This window comes from Gavialis gangeticus, unplaced genomic scaffold (genome assembly GCF_001723915.1).
Source record: "Gavialis gangeticus isolate Ggan-Ray unplaced genomic scaffold, GavGan_comp1, whole genome shotgun sequence".
Lineage (NCBI taxonomy): Eukaryota > Metazoa > Chordata > Crocodylia > Gavialidae > Gavialis > Gavialis gangeticus.
In genome coordinates this window covers 17,383,416-17,404,145 of record NW_017729016.1, presented here as the reverse complement: position 1 = coordinate 17,404,145, position 20,730 = coordinate 17,383,416, and the positions used below count along the sequence as shown (strand labels likewise).

Here is a 20,730-nt window from a genome sequence, read left to right as displayed (position 1 = left end):
GCCATTTCAGACCCTGTCTGCCCCGGTGAGCCTCACCAATTCTGGGCAGGAATTTTTGGCAAACTCCAACCCAAGTAATTATTTCACATCCACACTCTGCCCTTATCTGGCCCCTTGGGCTCCTGCTCTTGTTCTCACAACAGCTCAAGTCCCCATGATGTCCAAGACACCACACACTTTCCCTCTTTTTCATGTAAGGATTTATCCATCTAGCTGTAGCCTAGTTTTAATCATTGCCCTGATTTCCTTCCTCTCCTCCTGTCCTGCTTTCATGCTTTAGCAATACACAGACTCCAGCCCTGCTCCATCCCCTACTGTACGCTCTGCTGGCTACTGGGCTGCTTCTGACACATTGGCTTTTTTGGCCTTTCTCTGTTCCCAAAAACTCCTCCTATTTTTCCACCCAAAACTGCCCAGGATCCAAACAAAAAAAGAGTGGATTCCGGGATCATTTTTTCCCCATCCATCTGAAAGTCCTGCTGGCGCAAGGAAGTAAACACGGCAACTGGGGCGTCTCTGCTACAAACTGCAGCTCTCGGGCTGTGCACGATGCCTTGGCTTGGTGAGAAAAAAAAAAAATGTACATAAAGCCACTGAACTGCAAGGCCAGGCAACACGTCTCCAATCTGCTGAGCATTGCACTGTGATATGGGGTTAGATGCCAACATGCCCTGGCACTAGTTCTGTACAGGTCTGAGCACTTTAGAGCCTGCCATGCACTTTGGAAATACAAAAGATAAAAAGCCAAGGCTCCTTTAGCTGCTTCCACCTAGCTTAGTCCCTCTGCCTCTCCCTGTAGCACTGGGGGGAAAGCCAGTGTTTTTGTTGCTTTCCCTGTGTCCAAGTAGAGAGATCAACCTGTTGTAATGGTGGAGCCTTGAACCTGCACATCTGGGCTGCTGGAATAGTTTCGAAGCATCCCAGGTGTGAAACGCTAAAGCAAACTCTGTCCTTGAGACAGAAGGCCTGGAGCTGCATTCAGCTCTCCTGCTAACAGCATCCAAGCCTGCCCTGTGGCAAGACAAGCTGGATGGCTTTGCTGCTCTTTTCACAAGACCAACCACATCACGCCATCCCCTGCCCTGACGCAGAGAGCGGGGGAGACGAGGGCAGGTTGCACCCTGCAGCATTATCTTCATCATCCCTGCAAAGATCTTACAGCACAGACAGACACTCAGACCCCACTGTCGAGGGCTGTGTTAAAATGGGACTAAGTGAAATGTTCTGGTCCTACAGGAAGAAAGAAGAGGACAACGGTGGAGAGGGGTGTGGCATAGACTTTTCCAGGGGGAGGGCAGTGGGTGCGGGTACAGGTACGGAGAAGGGTGCGCAGGCACGCGGATACGCGATGCAAACTGCGTAACGGTTTTTTAGTGTGCTTTGATCTGCCAAGTGAATCACAGGGGCCACTTGGCAGGGTGTTGGAGGTGGAGTTATAGATACATTTATATATATAGAAATAAATATTTTTGCAAAAAAACCCAAAAGAACAAAAAAAACCTTGCGGGGCAGGCAAGACAACAGGCCACTGTAACGAAGGAGACTGCGTCACCCGAGGGTGCCTGATGTTATGCTGATGGAAACTCTGAAAGCTATTTGTCTGATGGGACAGGACAACAGCTCCTACAAAGCCAAAGATAGTGGGGACCCAGTCCTGAGTTTCCCATTCCCGTAACGATGGGAGGCACAAAGCGAGCAGTAAAGTGTGCTCCATTTGATTCCCACCCTCAAACCTACTGACACACCAGGCCCTGGGAAATGCAGGGTTGCCTAGTAAGGTACACGATGAATGAGCCCACTATTTTAGGGAAGAGCTAACCCTGCTGTCCCAGCCACAGAGATCCTGTGCACTGGGGGCTATTCCCAGGTCATTTCCCCACACCTTAAGAGTCCTTGATCCAGGCAAAGTGGAGTAAAAGGACCACAGATCTAGACTCTGGACTTCTAGTACATTTACTCACCCAGATGCATGCTGCAAAACTACCCAGTCTGGGACACGCATGCAAGCTTGAGCCTTTTCTGACAGCCCAGTTCTTAGTGCACAAATCCCTGACTCAGAAAAGCAGGCTCCTTCCCTCACTCAGGGGTAACACTGCTCGCACAGACCCCCCTGACACTTCAGTCCTCAGAGCCCAGCTTCACGGCTTAGCATTATCTTTGCAGAGGCTCATCCAGACTCCTGCAGTCCTTTCCTGCCCTCGGCAGCCTGCAGGATATTGAGTAACAGCCGGTAGCAGCGCTTGCCCAAACAGCTCCTGCTGAGCACAGTCAAGCTGGGTTTTATTTGGCAGTTTAATGAGGCTCAGGCTTCTCACTTTGGGCGCACTCCCCCGTGCTGGCCCAGGCGCACAAGTGGAAGTGATCTGAGCCTTGTGCAAGAAACCCAGTGAACAGAGTCACAAGAGCTACCCACACTGCCGGTGTCCAGGGACCTTCACCAAGGGGACACAGAGGTCCTTTTGGGGGATGCGGACACCTGAGGGGAACAGGACTGAGAGGGGCACAAGTTCCTGGCACAGGTGTTGCATGGCACGGGGTTTCTCCCACTACGGCCCCCAGCCCCTCCACCCAGAGCTCAGGCCAGGCGGGGAGTCTGCCCTGAGCGTGGGAAGAGTAGAAAGAGAGCGGACTTCAAAGTCTCTTTCCCAAACCTCCATCTAACGGAGCTCCCAGCCTGATCTTGGTTGACAGTATCCAACAGCTTCAAACTGCTCCAGGGGCAAATCTGGAGATGCCCAAGTCTGAACTGCAGCCAGGATTCACATATCTCACTCTCCTGGAGAAGCTAACGTGGTCCCCATCTTCAAAAAAGGGAAGAGAGAGGACCCGGGCAACTATAGGCCCGTCAGTCTTACCTCTATCCTTGGGAAACTCTTTGAGAAGATCCTCAAGGAGCACATCTGTGATGGGCCGGCTTCAGGGATGTTGCTCAGGGGCAACCAGCATGGTTTCATTAGGGGCAGATCATGTCAGACCAGCCTGATTGCCTTTTATGATCAGGTCACAAAGGCAATGGATGCAGGTGTCACCGTGGATGTAGTCTTTCTAGACTTCAGCAAGGCCTTTGACACCGTCTCCCACCCCATCCTCATTGAAAAACTAGGCGACTGTGGCATTGATGCCTACACAGTCAGATGGATTGCAGATTGGCTCAAGGGTCGTACTCAGAGGGTGGTGGTGGTGGACGGGTCATATTCGACGTGGGGGGAAGTGGGCAGTGGAGTCCCCCAGGGCTCGGTCCTGGGTCCTGTGCTGTTCAATTTCTTCATCAGCGATTTGGATGACGGGGTGAAAAGCAACATGTTTAAATTCGCTGATGATACCAAAATTCGGGGTGAGGTGAGCACGCTAGTAGGGAGGGGAAGACTGCAGCAAGACCTGGACAGGTTACAGGGGTGGGCTAACGAAAACAGGATGCGTTTCAATACTGACAAGTGCAGGGTGCTGCACTTAGGCAGTAGAAACCAGCAGCACACTTATAGAATGGGAAACTCCCTTCTTGAGAGCACGGAGGCAGAAAGGGATCTTGGAGTCATTATTGACTCCAAGATGAACATGGGCCGACAATGCGAGGTCACGGTTGGCAGGGCTAACCGGACCTTGTCGTGCATCCACAGGTGCATCTCAAGTAGAGCCAGGGAGGTGATCCTCCCCCTCTATGCGACGCTGGTCAGGCCACAGCTGGAGTACTGCGTCCAGTTCTGTGCGCCCCATTTCAGGAGGGATGTGGACAACATTGAAAGGGTCCAAAGGAGGGCCACCCGCATGATCCGGGGACTACAGGGCAGACCCTACATTGAAAGACTGCGGGACCTGAACCTGTTCAGCCTCCACAAGAGAAGGCTGAGGGGGGACCTGGTGACTGTCTATAAACTCACTAGGGGGGACCAGAAGGGTTTAGGGGAGACACTGTTTCCCCTAGCGCCCCCTGGCATGACAAGGAACAATGGACACAAATTATTAGAGAGTAGGTTTAGATTAGACATCCACAAGAACTACTTCACAGTTAGGGCGGCTAGGAGCTGGAACCAACTTCCTAGGGAAGTGGTGCTGGCTCCTACCCTGGGGGTCTTTAAGAGGAGGCTTGATGACTACCTGGCTGGACTCATTTGAGTCCAGTCTTTTCTCCCGCCCAGGCGGGGGGTTGGACTTGAAGATCTACAAGGTCCCTTCCGACCCGACGTCTATGATAAATGGGGTGTCACCCTCCAGCGCCTCCCCCCGGCTCCCCCAACCACCCACACGGCTGCAGTTCTGTTCATTCCTGGTTCCATTTTTGCCCTTGGCTGGAGAGTTTCCTATGGCAAATATTGTGGACAAGCCTTTCCATTGAGCTGCAGGGTTATTTGTCAAGTCCCTGCACACAAACGCTGTCCCTGGCATCGCCCCGTACCACAGCGGCATGAGACGCTGCCAGGGCACCAGCCTCGCCTGCTGAATGTGGTAATGGCCCTGCTTCAAGGAGAAACAAACCCTCTTTTCTTCCCCACCCCATCAATGCTGCCATTCATCTGCCTAGGCTTGCTCTAGACCCTGCCAGCCGGAGTTCAAAGGCTCTGCCATACTGGGGTGTTTCATACCCTTGTGTGTGCTGGCAAAGCTGCCCCAGACGGTGGCCACAGGCATTAGGATTCCTGCCTTGCTCCCCATCGCCCACCACGAAAGGGTCGAGCAGCTGCCAGCTGAGATGCAGACACACACAGGCACGCACGCACACACATACAGGGCACTTTATGGTTGTGCCAGATCACACCATCACTACACACACCTCTGACTCCTGGGCTGTCTGTACCTTGAACTTCCAATGATTTCAGTGTGAGCCTTAGGCAAGTACTATAGGTCAGACAGCATATCACCCGGGGCACCACCACACCTACAAAATGACTGCATGGAAGATGCCACGTTCAAACCATGCAATTTGGTCTCATTTTGGCATTGCCCTTTGTCTTTCATATGGTGTCAGATATGAGCTTCCAAATCTGCAAGCCACTGTCCGGTGTTATCGCTCAATGGCAGATTCCACCGACCGTCTGCGCAGTTGTAAAGTTCGCAGCTTTCAAATAAGTGCGCTACTGTCTGCTGGACACTGCATTCACAGAGGGCTCTCCAAGATGTTCATCTGATGAAGTGCTGCTTTGAAGCGTCTGTAGCCAGATCTCAGTCTGCTCAGCTGGACCCACACTGTTTTGTCAAGGTCGTCCCCATGGGGTGTTGGCATAAAACTCTGTAGGAATAGAAAAACTCTTGTTGCTGTCCACAGGTTTGGTTCAGCATCCCCAGACTCTTCCAGGAGTTTGTGGGCTTCATGTACAAATGGTTTAAGAATTTTAAGCCTCTTAAGCCTCCATCTGTTGGGTCTTCAGTTAAAGTTGACGGAGCAGGCAATTTTCATCATCTCTTGCCTCTATTGCCAGTAATGATGTTAGGGTGCCTCCCTATATCACCTGGTCTAATGCCCGAGACTACAGGGCGTCTGTGTCCTTCTGGACCATACAGGAGCACAGTATTCTTCTGGGGCATATACCAAGTCTGGTGGATCTGAGCACTTGGAAGTTGGCATCCCATGTCATGCTGGCTAACCATCCTAAGGCAACTACTCATGCAGTTTACTGCTGACCTGAATGTGACATTTATGCAATTCCTAGGTAGGTTGGGTATGCTCATGAGGAAGGATGGGCATTCCCCAAGCCATGCCTGCTAAGAGCCCAGTACATCCATGCACCCATGCTCACACACTGTACCATTAGAAGCATTGCAGAGCACTTCACGGCAGGCAGCAGAAAATGGAAACCCTTCATTTGCAGATGGAGCGTAACGGACAAAGCCAAAATGTATTTAAGTGCTTGAAAGAGCTGCAAGGAGATGCTCCTACCCAGCCCTGACATTGCAGCCATCTCAGCCATCCAGACTTTAGCCCCTCTGTTGCTCGCTGCACTGTCATAGACACTGCAAAAAGGAAGCGCCTGCCCCTACTAGCGATTCCTTCTGTCTGCCAGGCGTGACTTCCCCTGGCTTGCTAACCGAGCTGAAACTAGGATGCCCGGTTTTACATTCCCCCCTATTTTGCTTCTTCAGAATAGCACGAGAACTGCGTGGCTTTAATCCACGTGCACATTCCTGAACCAGCAGCTCCATCTCAGTGCTGGGAACACACTGCTCTCGCCCCAAGGCTTTTGGTGCAGCACGTCCAATCTCTGGCCTTTTAACAGCAAATTCTCAGCTGTGGAGGAGTCAGGAGGAACCAGCAGCCAGCCAAAGCTATTTTGATCCTGGAAGCGATTCCCTGACTCATGAAAGGTCAGGGGAAGGTCCAGCTTAGAGCTTTTCTGCTCTTCCTGTAGGGTCCTGAACACAATTTATCTCCCCTTGGCCTTGCCAGAGCTCAGCATCCAGCAGGAGTGGGTCCTTGATTATGAGAGCAAAGCTGCTGAGCAGCTCTTCACGCTGTCTTGGTGGAACGGAATAAGCCAGAGCTCCTTTCTAGGCTTGCACATGGGTGGGGAGGGCAATTCATTCAAGCAGATGCAACCCAGAATCCACAGGCACGAGGGAGGCAGAACCTTGGTCTCCTCCGGAGTCAGGGCTGTTTTGGGGGCATAAACCTGAGCATCCAGACACTGGTCTAATCTGTAGCAGTTTCCTGAGCATTGCCTATGGTCTGCCCTGGACCCTGAAGCAGCACAGAGGCTCCTAAGCACTTGGGACCTGACCCCACCATGTTCCAGGAGATGCCCCCACGCTACTGGGAATCTCCACTGGCAGCTTGCAGGCCACCACGTAGGACACAGGGGATGTCATTAGAGGGGACAGTCCTCTCCCTTCAATCCTACCGTCAGCAGTGTGGGGTTTGCAACCGTTCCAACAGCTCCCTGCTGACTGTGTAACCCGCATCCTGTCACCAACGTAATGCTGCACCCACACTCACCCTTCAACCAATTTGTACTTTGCAGGCAATGAGCAGCATCCATCCAGTGATTTCCACATGGACCCATAAGACAACAGCAGCCAGAGCAGGCGCTGCTCTGGAGAGCAGCACAGAGGCACTGGTTTAGGCATGGGGAGGGGGCTGGGATAGCATGGGTCACTCCCACAGAGTGCCCACCCAGCGTAGGGGTGGGAGAACCAAGACTCGAGCAACGGGGAAGTTTTTTGGCCCCTCTGCCAATGTTGGGTTTGGCACAAAACCTGTGTTACGTTACTAGGCTCTTACTCCCACCACTATTAAAGGATCAATTAAATTCAGAGCAAAAGAATAATTGCAAAGAGCATAGATTACAACATTTAAATGGATTTTGACATGAGCCCATCCCATCTCACCCTTAAGAAATTAAAAGAAATGAGGACCCAGGGACCCCCCATTACTTCTCATTAAGGGAGGCAAGATTGTCAGTGTCTTTCCATTTTGCAGTAATTTCCTGGTGATTGAAAAAAAAATTAAGCAGCTGGAAAGTTGGACTCTTCAGTTATTAGTTTTCAGTGCAGCTAAAAATCCAGAAAACAGTCACTTCCCTTTAACCACTTCCTTGCTGCTCTCCCTGCCACACTGGTGCAATGGAGGGCTCCAGGGACCCAATCCTGCCTTCACAAAGGTGTAAATCATGAGAGCCTCTGTTGAAGCAACACATATGCAAAATAAATGGCACGAGCATGCTCAGCATCAGGCAGCAGGCTTTTGGTGTGGCCACAAGCTGTTAACCTTTCACTCACAAGTGAAAGTGGAGTGCAGTGGCTGGGTGCTTTCAAGGAAGGAAACTAGTGGAACAGAGGGATGGGCAGGGAACAGGAGGAAAGGAAGATCCATATGGAGGAATGGAGGGCACCAGAGACAGAAGGGAAGATCCCAGCCTGTTGATGCTCCTAGGAAGAGCGCAAGCAAATATGAGAGCACAAGGTGAGACTGGGAGGCCACATTTTGTAGTTGCAAGGGGAGCTCATCTCTAGGCTATTAACAGTACCAACAGGGCTTGGAAAGAGGTAAGCAGTAGCAGGTGCCCATTTTAGGGGCCGCAGTCAGGAGTGCAAGATAGCCAGCCCTTCTTTACTAATTCACATAAAAGGCAGAAATAGCAATTGAGCTGATCAGACCTGGAGCACTCCTGAACGCAGGCACTTCCTGTGGGAAACAGCCCACACACTTCTTGCACAGCAGGCAGCCAGTGCTCCTGCCACGGCGGCCAGAGCAAAAGATCTAACCTGCATCATTTTGGTGGTATAAATAGAAAGGCTCTGACCGAGGACAGCACATCATGAGCAATGGCTTGGGAAACAGCGTCTCCACTTCACTCAGACGTTCATCTAGCAGAGAGGATTCGCTGCATCCCAGCTACATTTCCTGAACAAACTCTGGGATGGGAATACGCACCCTGGCCAGGAGTTGCCCATATTGAATCAGAAGGCAATGAACAGGGACAAGCAGCCCATACCTAAGGCACCAACCACCCTGTCTCAGAAGGGTCAATGCTCTGATGTCCATGCTCAGGATTTAGCTGCTTTTGTTTTGTTCTGTTATGGTAACAAGTCACTCGTGAAATCCGGCTGCTGATTTTGGGAGGATAATTAATTCAGGGACATGCTCTTCCCATGGAGTAGAGGCATGCGAGGCTGAGAATGACACACCCTGGAGGGAGTAGGACCCTTGAGCACCACTAACAGCAGACACAAGGACAGGCTACACCCATGCTGTCATCATGGGACCAGGCTCCAGTGGTGGCAGCTGGGCCAAGCATATGGTTTGACTGCACTGCTGCAGCAACTGAGGAACACATGCTCTATGAAGGACCTAGACTCCCATGGGTGCCAGTCCCCTGAGTGCAGAAAGCCAGCAGGATGCCTCTGTGCCACCTCCAGGGGCATGCAGACCCTGAATGAACCCTCCACCTAGAGAAAATGTTCCCCCAGAACATGCCAGGCCCCTTCCCGAGTGTATCCACACTCTCCTTCCAAACCCTCCAAGACTGGTCTCTTCCTTCGCTGATTAGCCAGTCACCCACGTTATGTCCACAACTCATGCTGCTATATAAAAGTGTCATGCATAGCACCTGCTCAACTAGCAACAGGCCCAACCAAGATCTCTGCAGCTCCAAGATGATGCATAGGGCAGTGCCTGCTCCCCCTCTAAGTTTGACCCTAAACACCCTGTATCTTCTACCACTCCCCAGACCAATATCCCCATTGCAGACAGCACTGAGACCACACACCAGGGCAGGTTCACCATCTTTCTTTTCTTTTACTCCATCCCTTCCTGTGCCACAACACACGCTTCATATTAAATAGTTTAAATATATTAATTTTAAAAAAGTATTAAGAAAAAGTGACCGAGGACACAGGTGAGGGAGTGACTGGGGCTGTCTGAAAACAAAACCATGGTGAGGGGAGGGGTGTCCTCTGTGCGGGCACAATCGGTGGGAGTGTTCTGGTTTCCTGCAATAATGCACATGTGGAAGGGGAAGCAGTAGAAAAAATATATATACTGAATTGTGAGCCAGGAAGTAGGAGACTTTAAACCTTTCATGGGGTTTAGGGTATTGGGAGTATCCCTCTCCTGCCCTCCCCCACCCCCACTTTCAGACTTTAAGGAGGTTTTCTGGCTTGGGGTAGCCAAAGAGTACAAAATCTGCCTCATACAGCTTGTAGAGCTGCCTCCTCCATGCCAAAGGGATTTTGGCAAACCAGTCCTCCTCCCAGCTGCTGGCAGTCCTGTTTCGGTAGCTGGGAGGAAAGCGGAGTAGCCTGTCCACTTTGAGAAGCTGCAGCAGATGAGCTGCATCTTCATCCAGGGTCTCCAATTTCCCAATAAAGTCGTAATCTATCTGGCACGGGTGACAGAGGCGGTACACCTGCCTCCAGTGCTCGTTGAAAGGGGCCATCTTCTCTGTCCGGGGGTCCAGTAAGTACTGGATGAAGTCAGAAAAGGAGACTTTGAGACCTGCCCCAAAGGCCTCACTAACAGAGGTGGGGAGACTGGTGTGGTTGGAGTAGAGCTTCAGCATAGGGATGGCGAACCGCCGATAGAACTCCTCATTCTCCAGCTCAAACTTGCTGCGAAAAGCGGAGATAAGGCGCACAAAGGGGTCACGCACAAAGAGGAACTTGGTGTATTTCTTCAGCTTGATCTTCATGAGGTGACGGGAGAACTTTCCATAGCGGCGCCAGAATTTGTTGAATGTCAGGTGAGTGCTGGTGTTGTGGACATGTTCCCGGGGGATGTCCAGGGGGTCCCGGTAAGGGACGCCCTGATCCAGCAGGCTCTCACTCAGTACGATCATCACCCGTTTCCAGTTGGTGCAGGCCACCTTGGGGACGTAGCAGTAGATGATGCCATGGCGGTCATCCACGATGAGGTGGTTGAGCTCGTAGTTGGGGATATCATCGAAGGAGCGCTCCTTGGTGGGGAAGGCAAAGCTGGAATTGGCGCAGAACTCCTGCAGCATCTTCCGCCTCTCGGCCTGCAGCTTCTCCTGGTCCAGGCTCACTCTGGTGTCATGGGTGGACCAATCGTAGCCTCTCACATTCTCCTCCAAGTTACCCAAGACAGGCCGGCTGGATCCCTGTGGGGGAGGCTGCTCCGTCTTCCTGTTGCTGAGGCTGTTCTGCCTCAAGCCAGCACTCAGCAGCTTCTCCAAAAACTCATCCACATCTGACAAGGCTTCCCAGTCTTTGTCCCGAGCGACGGTGGGGAGGGCTCCCAGGGGATGAAGCCTGGAGAAGGATGTATGCAGATAGAAGTGAGTTGTCCCCACATTGTCCCAGTACACGATGATCAGAAGGATCATGAAGATGGAGCCCAACACCACCGAGAGCCGGAAGAGCTGTGCTTTGGTCATCCTGGCAGCTGCGCTGGTGGCCATGGCCTCCTGGGTTCACCTCTGCCTCACACCGTGGTCCCTGGGATACAGCATTGTGCAGCTGACATGAAGCCTGGAAAAGTACCAAAGATAAAAGTTAATTCAGCTCTTGAGCACTCTGATAACTGGGAATCAGACCCTGCAGGACAACCGCTTCCACATGCATGTTACATGCTCCTGATGTTTAGGCTTCATACGGCAGGTGACACTGCCACCTAAAACCACAGTCCAGTTAAATGCTGGCCTTGCTCTTTGCTGTGGAACCACACTCTGCAACACCAGTATGACACCCAGGGAGGCTGCTCCAACATGCTGTAATTACAGTGCATTGGAGTAGACTGAATTAATGGAGTCTGCTGGAGCATGCTAATTAGCACATTCCAGCCAGCCTCTGCATCTCGCGCATCAGCATCCCTGCACTTAAAAATGGTGGCAGGGACGCTTTAACTAAACCTCATTCAATGAGGTTTAGTTAAAGCACCCCCGCTGCCATTCTGAAGCACAGGGATGCTGGTACATGAAACTCTACGGGTGCTTGAATTAGAGACACCCTCAGAGCTGCTCTAATTAAAGCCTCCCCCTACCCCCGGAGCACATGTAAAAAACACACCCAGTGACTGCAAAGAGTCCTAAAGCATCAGTTGTAACTGCTAAGAGCAAGGGCTGCAGGTGGCTGCTTCTGCTCTTCCTGCCCAGGAAGAAGAAATACACAGCAGCTAAACTTTGTACCACGAGGATAGGGCTAACAGAGCCAGTTTGGGGTGAATCTGTAAACCCTCATGGAACCCAAGACAATTTTTAGATGGTGGGGGGAGGTTTTAACGAAGATTTCCGTAGCAGGAGGTTAGATTCAAACCCATGATTTAACAATACAGAACTGGCAGAGAAGAGAGAAGTGAAGCTACTCCACCGACTAGTCTCTGAGCCCTGTGGGTACAAGCTTGCTGGGTTGGACTGCCTGCTAAGTGCTGGGCACACGGTGCTCTCAGCATGAGTTTCACAATGACTGTCCTTTCTCCTAGAGACCCAATTTCTTGAGTCATGCGAGTGACAGAATCGCTGTTTTCATTAAGGAAAAAAAAATGCAGCAAGACTCCAGCCCTCGGGACTGTAGGGAACAGCTCAAAAAAAGTGAAGCTTGAAGTAACACATGGGACCGGGCTGCATGCTTCTTTAACATCTCCTTCACTTTGGCTCACAATTCCTGGGTGCTTGGTGTTAACAAGCTGCAACATGGCCTCTCCTCCTCCCCACACTCAGTGCTGCACTGAAAATAGAGATTTGGTGGCATGAATGGGCACAAAGGTAAAGGTGCCATCACTCAGGACCTCAGAGACCAAAGGCATCTCGCCCTGGGGAATTCAAATTGGCCTGGCATGCTGCCGTCACCTTATCGGATCTCGTTTGAATGCTTCCTATTGATGCTATTGCGTGACCTCTGCTGGCAGCTGCTCCAAGGTCCAGTTGCTCTTACCACCAGGAATTTTTTCCTACGTTCAAATCCAAATTTGCCTCCAGTTTAAAGAAAAAAGGGGGAGGGATGGGGGCAGGAACTAGATGAAAATAAAATATTTAACGTTCCTCCGGCTTTTTTGCATCGACTGTCTGACCACAGGGGACATACTGCTTCCAAGTGGCTCGACAAGTCTGAATCAGTCTAGCCCAAAAAAGCCTCTCCTGCTTCTCAGGACTTCAAGTCTGTCTGAGGACATCTTGAACCCTATTTCGATTGCACTTTCCAGCCACACCATATGAATTTAGTTTCACAAAAGCCTAGTTATGGATGGGGACAGTCAAGGTAAAGTGGATCAGAGACTCAACCAAATCTGTAAGCAAGATTAAGGCAACAAGAGCAGGGGTTCTTCCAATATTTTATAACTCCTCAACCCATCTTGTCACTCCTATGTTGTATTTTTCCACCCTGCCCACAAGCATGCTCCCTGATAGAGGTCTGGGGAGGGGAAAAACACTTGAAGATACACCATCTCCCAAGCACTGCTGCAACTTGTCTGGTCTCAGCAAGGTAATAACGCAGCGAGCAAGGTAATTTGGCAGTCTGGTTTATCACCAGCATCACCTCTCGGATCTGAGACCAGCACCAGATTCTGCAACACTGAATTTCACGAACCAGAATTGTTCCCCGGCCCCCTGAAACACAGTCACATATTTAAGATTCATTATATTCTCTCTCTCAATTTTATTTTTTGATCATCACAAAAGCCTGTTTTAAGAAAACGCTGCCACAAGCTGTTACCGCTGATGGACACCCTTGATCAATCTCAAATACGTCTTCTCTAGGCTTTCTTGAAGTACATCGAGCCTACTCAGCCCTTCTCCCCGCTACGCAAAGTGCTCAGGATCATCAGACAACGACATTCATGAAGTTCAGTTCAAAACAATGAGGGGACAGAACGATCCTGCTGAGCTGCAACTGCTTTGCTGACATTACTAATTTTGGAAGTATCATTTTTAAACCCAAACCCCGACAGGTATCGTTCGTGATTCACATCACTGCAGTGGAGTGAGTTGAGGCCCAACCACAAGGCAGGGTAGAGTCAGGTCAGATAAAGAACAAGAGGCAAATACCTCCCTCAAAAAGTTTTTTGAGCATCTCTAGGACACAGCATTTTACACAGTTCATTTCCTGCACAATGCATCTCCCGCACACACCTCTTTGACCTCAGCAACGCAAACAGCCAACGGAGAAGGAAAGGGCAGGCTTGCAGTTCACGCAGCAGGCTACAAGGCAGGAGCCTCTGCCTGTCCCCAGCTCCATCACAAGCTTGTGACGGCACCTTGGGGCTAATTGTTTACAGCCAGATGCTCCAAAGCGGCCACTGAATTTGCAAGCCCAGCAAGGGAAACATTGAGCCAGTTTCCCCACAGCTGCTGCCGACTTCCTGCTGGAGCTGCTGGCACTTGGCACTAATGACAACCAGCCTCTGAGCTTGCAAAATTGGCACTAATGACAACCAGCCTCTGAGCCTGCAAAATCCGATACCCCTGGAATAAACGGGCCCTTCTGAAATCATCAGCCTCTCTCTCTCGGCCTCAGTTTACTCATCTATAAAGTCAATAGAATAATGCTCGCATACCTGGCAGGGCCCTTCTGGGATTTCACTCAGCACTTGAAGATCACTGGGTGGTTGGGAAGAGCCACATGAATGCAATGTGTGGTTAGACAGGAGAATCGTTTGGCATGCCTCTGGCAAGATGCTGCTTCAGGAGGGAGAATAAAAAGGTGCTACTGCCACCTTCTCTCTCCGCCCGCCCTCCCTCCTAACTGGCTTATACAGCATTTTGGCTATAGACATGGGAAAAGCATCAATAAAAAACAACCCCCCCCCACAACACAACAACACAACACAACACAACCCTTTCTACTAACATCCTGCTCTAGTCAAGGACTGCAAAACAAGCCAGACAAACAGCAAGTTATGAAAACAAAACCACTTGTGAACATTACACGGCTCTGAAAGGGCCTTTTCAAACCCCACACCAGGTCCCTTTCCTCCCCGAATGCAGCGCCTGTTCGCCAGCCAGGTCACATACACCGCCTCTCCGAGCGGCAACAATTCCACGTTGTGTAGGGAAGGAAGGAAGAGGCAAGATGCATGGGCTGAACCCGAGTCCCGATTACCAGCAGCCAACCTGATTAAAAATATAAACAGCTTGAAGACGGCGCTCGAGGGAGCTCAGGCGTGTTTAGCCCCCCACTCAGCAGCTGCGAGACAGGGGTCACTCGGGCAGCATCCGAAATCACCTCCAGCAAATTTGCTCTGCGCAGGGGAGGGCCTCCAAGGGTAGGAAGAGCCCAGCCACGTTGATCGTGAACTGCAAAGAGTTACTGCTGGCTTTGGGTCTGCTGTGCGACTTGCCTTTCCCCTCGGAGGAGCCAGACATGTGATTTCAGGACAGAGGAACTGAGCCAAACCCCACAGCAGGCTATAAACAGAACAGAAATAGCAGAGGGGAAAACTGCACAGCAAGGCTCAGTATTACGACTCTGGGCACGTGTGCCTTGGAGATGAGCCCGCATCCCTCTGCTCCACCTGGAAGTGTTGATTAACGCTCCAGTGCCCACCAGCAGATAGCAACAAAGGACTGAGACCATTGGAGCAGGTTCCCTGCTGTGGGAGAGCAGCTAATCCTCACACTGCTGAGGGGCCCTGCTGCAAAAGAGCTGGGATACCCACCCCCAAAGGGAATCCCATCCTTTGCTAACAGACCCAACCCTCAGCCAAAATCCACAGCTCAGACGGAAAACCTCAGGATCGAGGCATGGGACTCACATCTCCAACCATGTGCAATAGGCCAAACTCATTTCCAAACACCTACCCATACTAGAAAAACATTCAGATGCAAATCTGACCTGAGAAGAGTGTTCCTGCTCTATGCAATCAGGACTCGTGGTAGAGGTGATATCTTTTATTAGACCAACTAGATTTTTGGGGGGGAAAAAATTCTTAAAATTTTTATTTTTTTTTTGCAAGAATCTAGTTGGTCTAATAAAAGATATCACCTTTACCACGAGTCCCGATTACTTTTGCCTGTAGACCAAGATGGCTACAACCTAGGATCTGGAACCAACTTCCAAGTGAAGTGCTGGCTCCTACCCTGGGGGTCTTCAAGAGGAGGTTAGATGAACACCTGGCCGGGGTCGTTTGACCCCAGTACTCTTTCCTGCTATGGCAGGGGGTCAGACTTGATGATCTCCTCAGGTCCCTTCCGACCCTAGAAACTATGAAACTATGGATACCTTCCTGCTCTATCATTTGGGCAAGCAACACAATTAACCCTTCTGCAGTCACTCCATGAAAAGTTCTCCAGGCCCTTCAAAACTCTTTGAGGAAGACAAAGAGAAGGGAAAGAGGTAGAAAGAAGCAGAGGGTCTGGATTTTCAGAGGTGCTGAAGCACCCACCCCTCTCACTGACATCAGCGGTAGGTGCTCAGCACCTCTAAAGAACACACCACCCTACTCTAGCTCACCTGGGCTGGCACCATCAGGGCTGGGATGAGGACTCTGGAATCCTTTTCCCTGGCCCCTGGGCATAACCAGTAAGACTTGCTCGCAGAAAGCAGTGGAAGATTATGGTTGGAAAACAAAGTAGTCATTTAATTTGCTCAAAAAAGACCTACAATGCAGAATTTAAGGGATTTTTCCCCAAATGTATTTTTGCATAAGTGAAACATGAGCATATAGGCGCTGGCTGATAAACGAACTGCACTGCTTTGCACTCCACTACCAGCGTGTAAGTCTTGGATTCGCTCTCCTGTTTTGCAGGCCAGCACAAACTGCAGACAGAACAGTCTGCTCCAAGGGACAAGGTGGCAGATATCACTCAGCAAAACCTCTCCAGGTCAGAACAGCTGAGACAGCAGACAGACCAGACTAAAGCGGAGAACCCGAGAAGGATGGGAGGGGAGGTAAAGTCACAGTGTGTGTTTTGATACTTAGGGTCACAGCCTTGGCTTGTTAATAGATGCTTTGGAATGATGCTGCTGCTTAGCAAGTAGCCGTTTTGTTCTTGGTCAACATCAGTGTTTGTTCTCGCCTTGCCGGATGCAAGCCCTTACACAGCAGGGCAGGTTTTTCTATCCTGTGTGCACGCTGTGCCCTGCACATCAGCTCCCAACACTGGGCAAGACCTTCAAGTGCTACTGGGATGCAATTAAATAATCATCATGCTTGAACACAGGAAAGAGAATAAGCCAGTCGCAACTGTATGGCAATGAGTCTGTACAACAGGATGCCTTTACCTGCCAGCTGTTTTGGTACCCTGGGAGGCATGGCTGGCTCTCTCTCTAGCTAGGAAATCATTCACAGCGTTCAGTATTAGCACTGCAGATGTGCCCATCCCTTTGGATAATTGGTAAGATGTTTGTTGACAAGACTGCACTGTTCCCCTGCCTGCCCCAAGGGCATGGGCCTGCTTTCCAGCATACAGCGCAATCCAATTTTCCAAGACACATAGCAACAGCCAGCACAGGTGGAACAGACATCTTCCCCTGTTAAGTCTGTCACTGCCAAGCGTACACATGAGATTTCTGTACGAGGACGTACGGGAGACCTAGCTGCCCACTAACACAGACAAATCAATTAGTCTAGCAATTCTGGTTTGAAATGCTAGCGTGAACTAATTAAAGGTGCTGGGCTGGAGGGGCTGCAGACTGCAGGGCTGTATGCACGCAGAGAGGACAGGCACAGAACAGACAGCAGCAGTCCGCCTTCCCCATAGCCATAAGCCTAAGCTATGAACTAACCCACATGCCCGAGCCATAGGCTGAAGGAACCACCTCTAGGTGAGCAACCTCATGGCACATTACCCCTTGGTCTCAAAGCAGAGCTGCCAACAAAGGTGCCCATCGCTGCCAATTAAGGTAGTGGGTTTGCAAGTTGGACCTGTGCCAGCTAGAAAGCAGGCCAAGTGCCAGAGTTACTGGTACAGGCTCCTTCACAGCCATCAGATGGCCACACCATTCAGACACTACCAACCTGTCCCGGATTTGAACCAGAGGCTGGCTCTCCTCCAAGGATGGGCCCATCAGAGCCGGATCTCTGCTCCCCTGGGCAGCCATGTCACGGAGTCTCACTCATAAATCCATCCCGCTCCAGACTGGAAGCAATTCAGGCTTCATCTGCCCCCACGACTCCTGGGAGGGTGGTTCCAGAACCTCTCTGCTTGGATGATCAAGCACCATCTCATTTCCAGCCTAAATTTATTAATAGTCTGTTTATACCCTTCCAGTTACCTCCCCACTGTGTATCCATAGTGAACAATTGTCTCTCTTCTTAGCCTTTGTTTTTCCCCGACTAGACAAGCCATACTCTTTCTGCCTTCTCTCATAACATCAGTACAGTTGGCTGGCTGTCACAGGCAACTAAAGTCACAGATGTACGAGTAACTAGCTGAGCGAGTGGCTGCTAACCTTACACACACACAGGGGTCAGTGTCTCCAGTGATCACATTACAACGGATCCTGCAACCTCCTGTTGTTTAGCTTCCCACCCACCCAAAACACGTAGAAAATCTGCCTCTTCCAGAGCTGAGGATGCAGATCAAAGGCTGAGTAAGGAGTTAAAGAGCCCTTGCCACAATCCCTTTACTTCTGTTCCTGGTGCTTTCCTATTTTGGGAGCTTTTATTTATTTATTTTTTTTGCATTGCAACAGGATGTGGAACTTCATTAAATAAATAGAAAAACCATGACTTGTCACATCTTTCCCCTCTGACAGACAACTGTGTTCACCAGTAGCCACCCAAGCCTGCCAGCCCCCTTTCCTATAAATCATTCTGCTCAAGGAAGATAAATGTAGTCAAGCACATTTCAGGCTCTTTTTTTTCTTTTAACTATCTAGACTAAAACGGTACAGCGAACAGAACAAACACAGCAAAACTAAACCAAACGATCAGTGCTCTTGGGGGGAAATGAGCACAATTCCAACGCTGGGATTGTGCATATTTACCTATCACTAAGACAGAACATCACTTTTTTACCAACATTCAATAAACTCCTTCTCCTCCACTTGGCAAGGCGCTAAATCTCATCTCGATTAGCAAAATTTGTAACCACATTTCAGTGGTTACAGTAGCAAAGTTCACAGCACAGACAAAAGGCTCCCATTAGTGTAATTTACCCAGATTCAGTAAATACACAGAGGGCTAGCAACAGCATACAGCTAGTGTGGGGACGTACACAAGATCTGTTCATTAATAGCAAGATAAATTTAAACACACATTATTTCAAGCATGTTCAGGCTTCCCCCCCACCCCTGACAAAGTCCAGCCCATATGAGATTCACAGCACCAGCCTCCTTTTTTCTAATTATTCCAAACTGTAAATTCAATCATCATAAGCATTTCAAAGAGTTCGGTAAACTCCACGTCAAATATTCAGAAGACATAGCAAGCTGTGTTTATTCATTGCCTTTGCTGCAAGGCCCAAGACTACCCATCGTTTCGGGGCCTCACAAATACTATGTAGACTGAGCAAGTCTCAGTTCCTATCATCCTAGCCAACAAAAATCTGGAGTGTTTGTTATATCAGTCAACATTTGCTCTCTGGACTGGGGACACATCAGAATGCTGCCCCTCATCCAGTCTGTTTGCCTTAGAAACCCTTTGCATAACTCTAGTTTCCAGGTGTTTATAATTTAGCTGTAAAATTCTGCTCCAGACTGCAATTTTGCCCATCAGGTCTGAATGGGATTAATAAACTACTTTATAAATTGTATTTTAGTAGCCAACACCAGCTCGCAGTAATCCACATATTTATCAACAATTTTCCAGCACAGAGAGGTAACTGAAGCAGCTGATCCAAAGCTTACTGGTGGCTGGACATTGGAGCCCAGGAGGTGTGGCACGGATCTCGTAGCATCCAGAAAGCAAACACTTTCACAGATTTTAAGTTATAGGCCTGGGCGTCACAAGAATGAGAACAGTTCAAGGAAGGGGAACGCCCTTCTCCATCCACCACCCCATGAGCCTCTGAAGTAGCGCAGAGGAAACCACGTCCACCCATTCCCAAAGCACAGGGCAGGGAAGGAAACGTGACGGAGTTACAACACCCGTCACAAAACGTACGGAAGCTAACAAACATGGCTATCCAGCCACAGCTGAACATGTGCCATTACTGGGGCTGGGAGTATGGAGGAAGATGACTGCATCACTCAAACATCCTCTAGCTAGGACCTGGCCACAGCTTCAGTTGGATCTATCTGTGCCCCCAGGCACAGGCAAGCTGATGCTGAGCTGCTCCTGCGGAGATAGGCTCTCTGCTCAGGCAGCACCTAGGGGCAGGAAAGGAGAATATACAACTTACTACTCATAGCAGCTGATAGGGATTCTCAGCATTTTGGCTCCAGCGGCATAACTGTGGTTTTCAAGGAAAACAGCTGCGAGTTCTCGTCCCCACAACAAACCCGTGCAGTCATGACCTCCGCGTTACGAACCAGCTGACCCGACTGTAGTCCCCAGCTTCCAAGCGCGTCTCCTCACCGGGTGGACACGGGGTGGCTAAGCAGAGACGGCACCGGGAGGGCTGTGGTACAAATACAAAAGACCAGAGTCGCCGACATCAGATCTGAGCGAGGAACTTCTCTGAAGTCAGTGGCGTCGCTCCCGATTACGGCGGGCAGGAGCCAGGCCCACAGATGCCCACATCAGAAGACTAGGCCTTTCCCATCAAGAGGACGGCTCAAACACAACCGCTACAGAGCACTTCCTGTCCCTGCCGGCATCAAGCCCCAGCTATAATTCTGCACGCCCTTTTCTATTTCTAGTGCCCATCGATTTCCGTTCGGATCTGACCAAAAGCAAAGAGAGGAGCACGCGTCGGCAGGGGCAACAAGGCAGGCACGAACCGGCAAAGTATGGCAGAACTGAGGAGGAGGGGCGGCCTCTCCCACCCCCTGCGGCTGACACTGCCATGTCGCAGCCCCACCGCTTGGCAGCGAGCCACCGAAGAGCCACAGAGAAGCCCTCGCGGTGGGGCGCCGCACCCAGCGCCCGAGGCAGCGACGGGGCCCCCTTCCCGAGAGGAGACATGCTCGCAGGCACTGGCCGCTTCCCCGGGGCCAGCCCAGCACCCCTGCAGCCCCAGCGCGCTGTGCACAGCACCAGTCCCACCAGTGCCCCTCCGCAGGGCACTGGGAGCAGCGGGAGGAAGAACCCTGCACCCTCTTCCCCAGCCCCGCAGACTCAGGACAAGCAGGGAGGGAGCACCTCAGGGCAGCCGTGCCAGGGGAAGGGGGGCACATCTGGGCAGCTGTGCCAGAAGGAGCGGGACATCTCTGGGCAGCTGTGCCAGGGTAGGGGGAGGAGCACATCTGGGCAGCTGTGCCCGAAGGGGTGGGGTGGGGGCAGCATCTCCAGGCAGCTGTGCC

The 20,730-nt window shown here is 50.9% G+C and overlaps 1 protein-coding gene across 3 annotated transcripts; it reads right to left on the bottom strand.

The window, feature by feature from the left end:
• Positions 1-9,201: 9,201 nt before the first annotated feature.
• On the bottom strand, positions 9,202-20,272 carry CHST12 (carbohydrate sulfotransferase 12). 3 transcript variants are annotated; one of them, XM_019512965.1, is made up of 2 exons: positions 19,668-20,272; positions 9,202-10,917 (listed from the first exon to the last, which is right to left on the bottom strand). In XM_019512965.1, the coding sequence occupies exon 2, from the start codon at positions 10,845-10,847 to the stop codon at positions 9,564-9,566; it is 1,284 nt and encodes a 427-aa protein (XP_019368510.1). In that variant the 5' UTR covers positions 10,848-10,917; positions 19,668-20,272; the 3' UTR covers positions 9,202-9,563. The 3 variants fall into 3 exon arrangements, with proteins under 3 accessions (XP_019368510.1, XP_019368509.1, XP_019368511.1); XM_019512964.1 differs by having other exon boundaries at positions 19,675-20,272; XM_019512966.1 differs by lacking the exon at positions 19,668-20,272 and adding an exon at positions 19,174-19,322.
• Between the last annotated feature and the right edge of the window lie 458 nt (positions 20,273-20,730).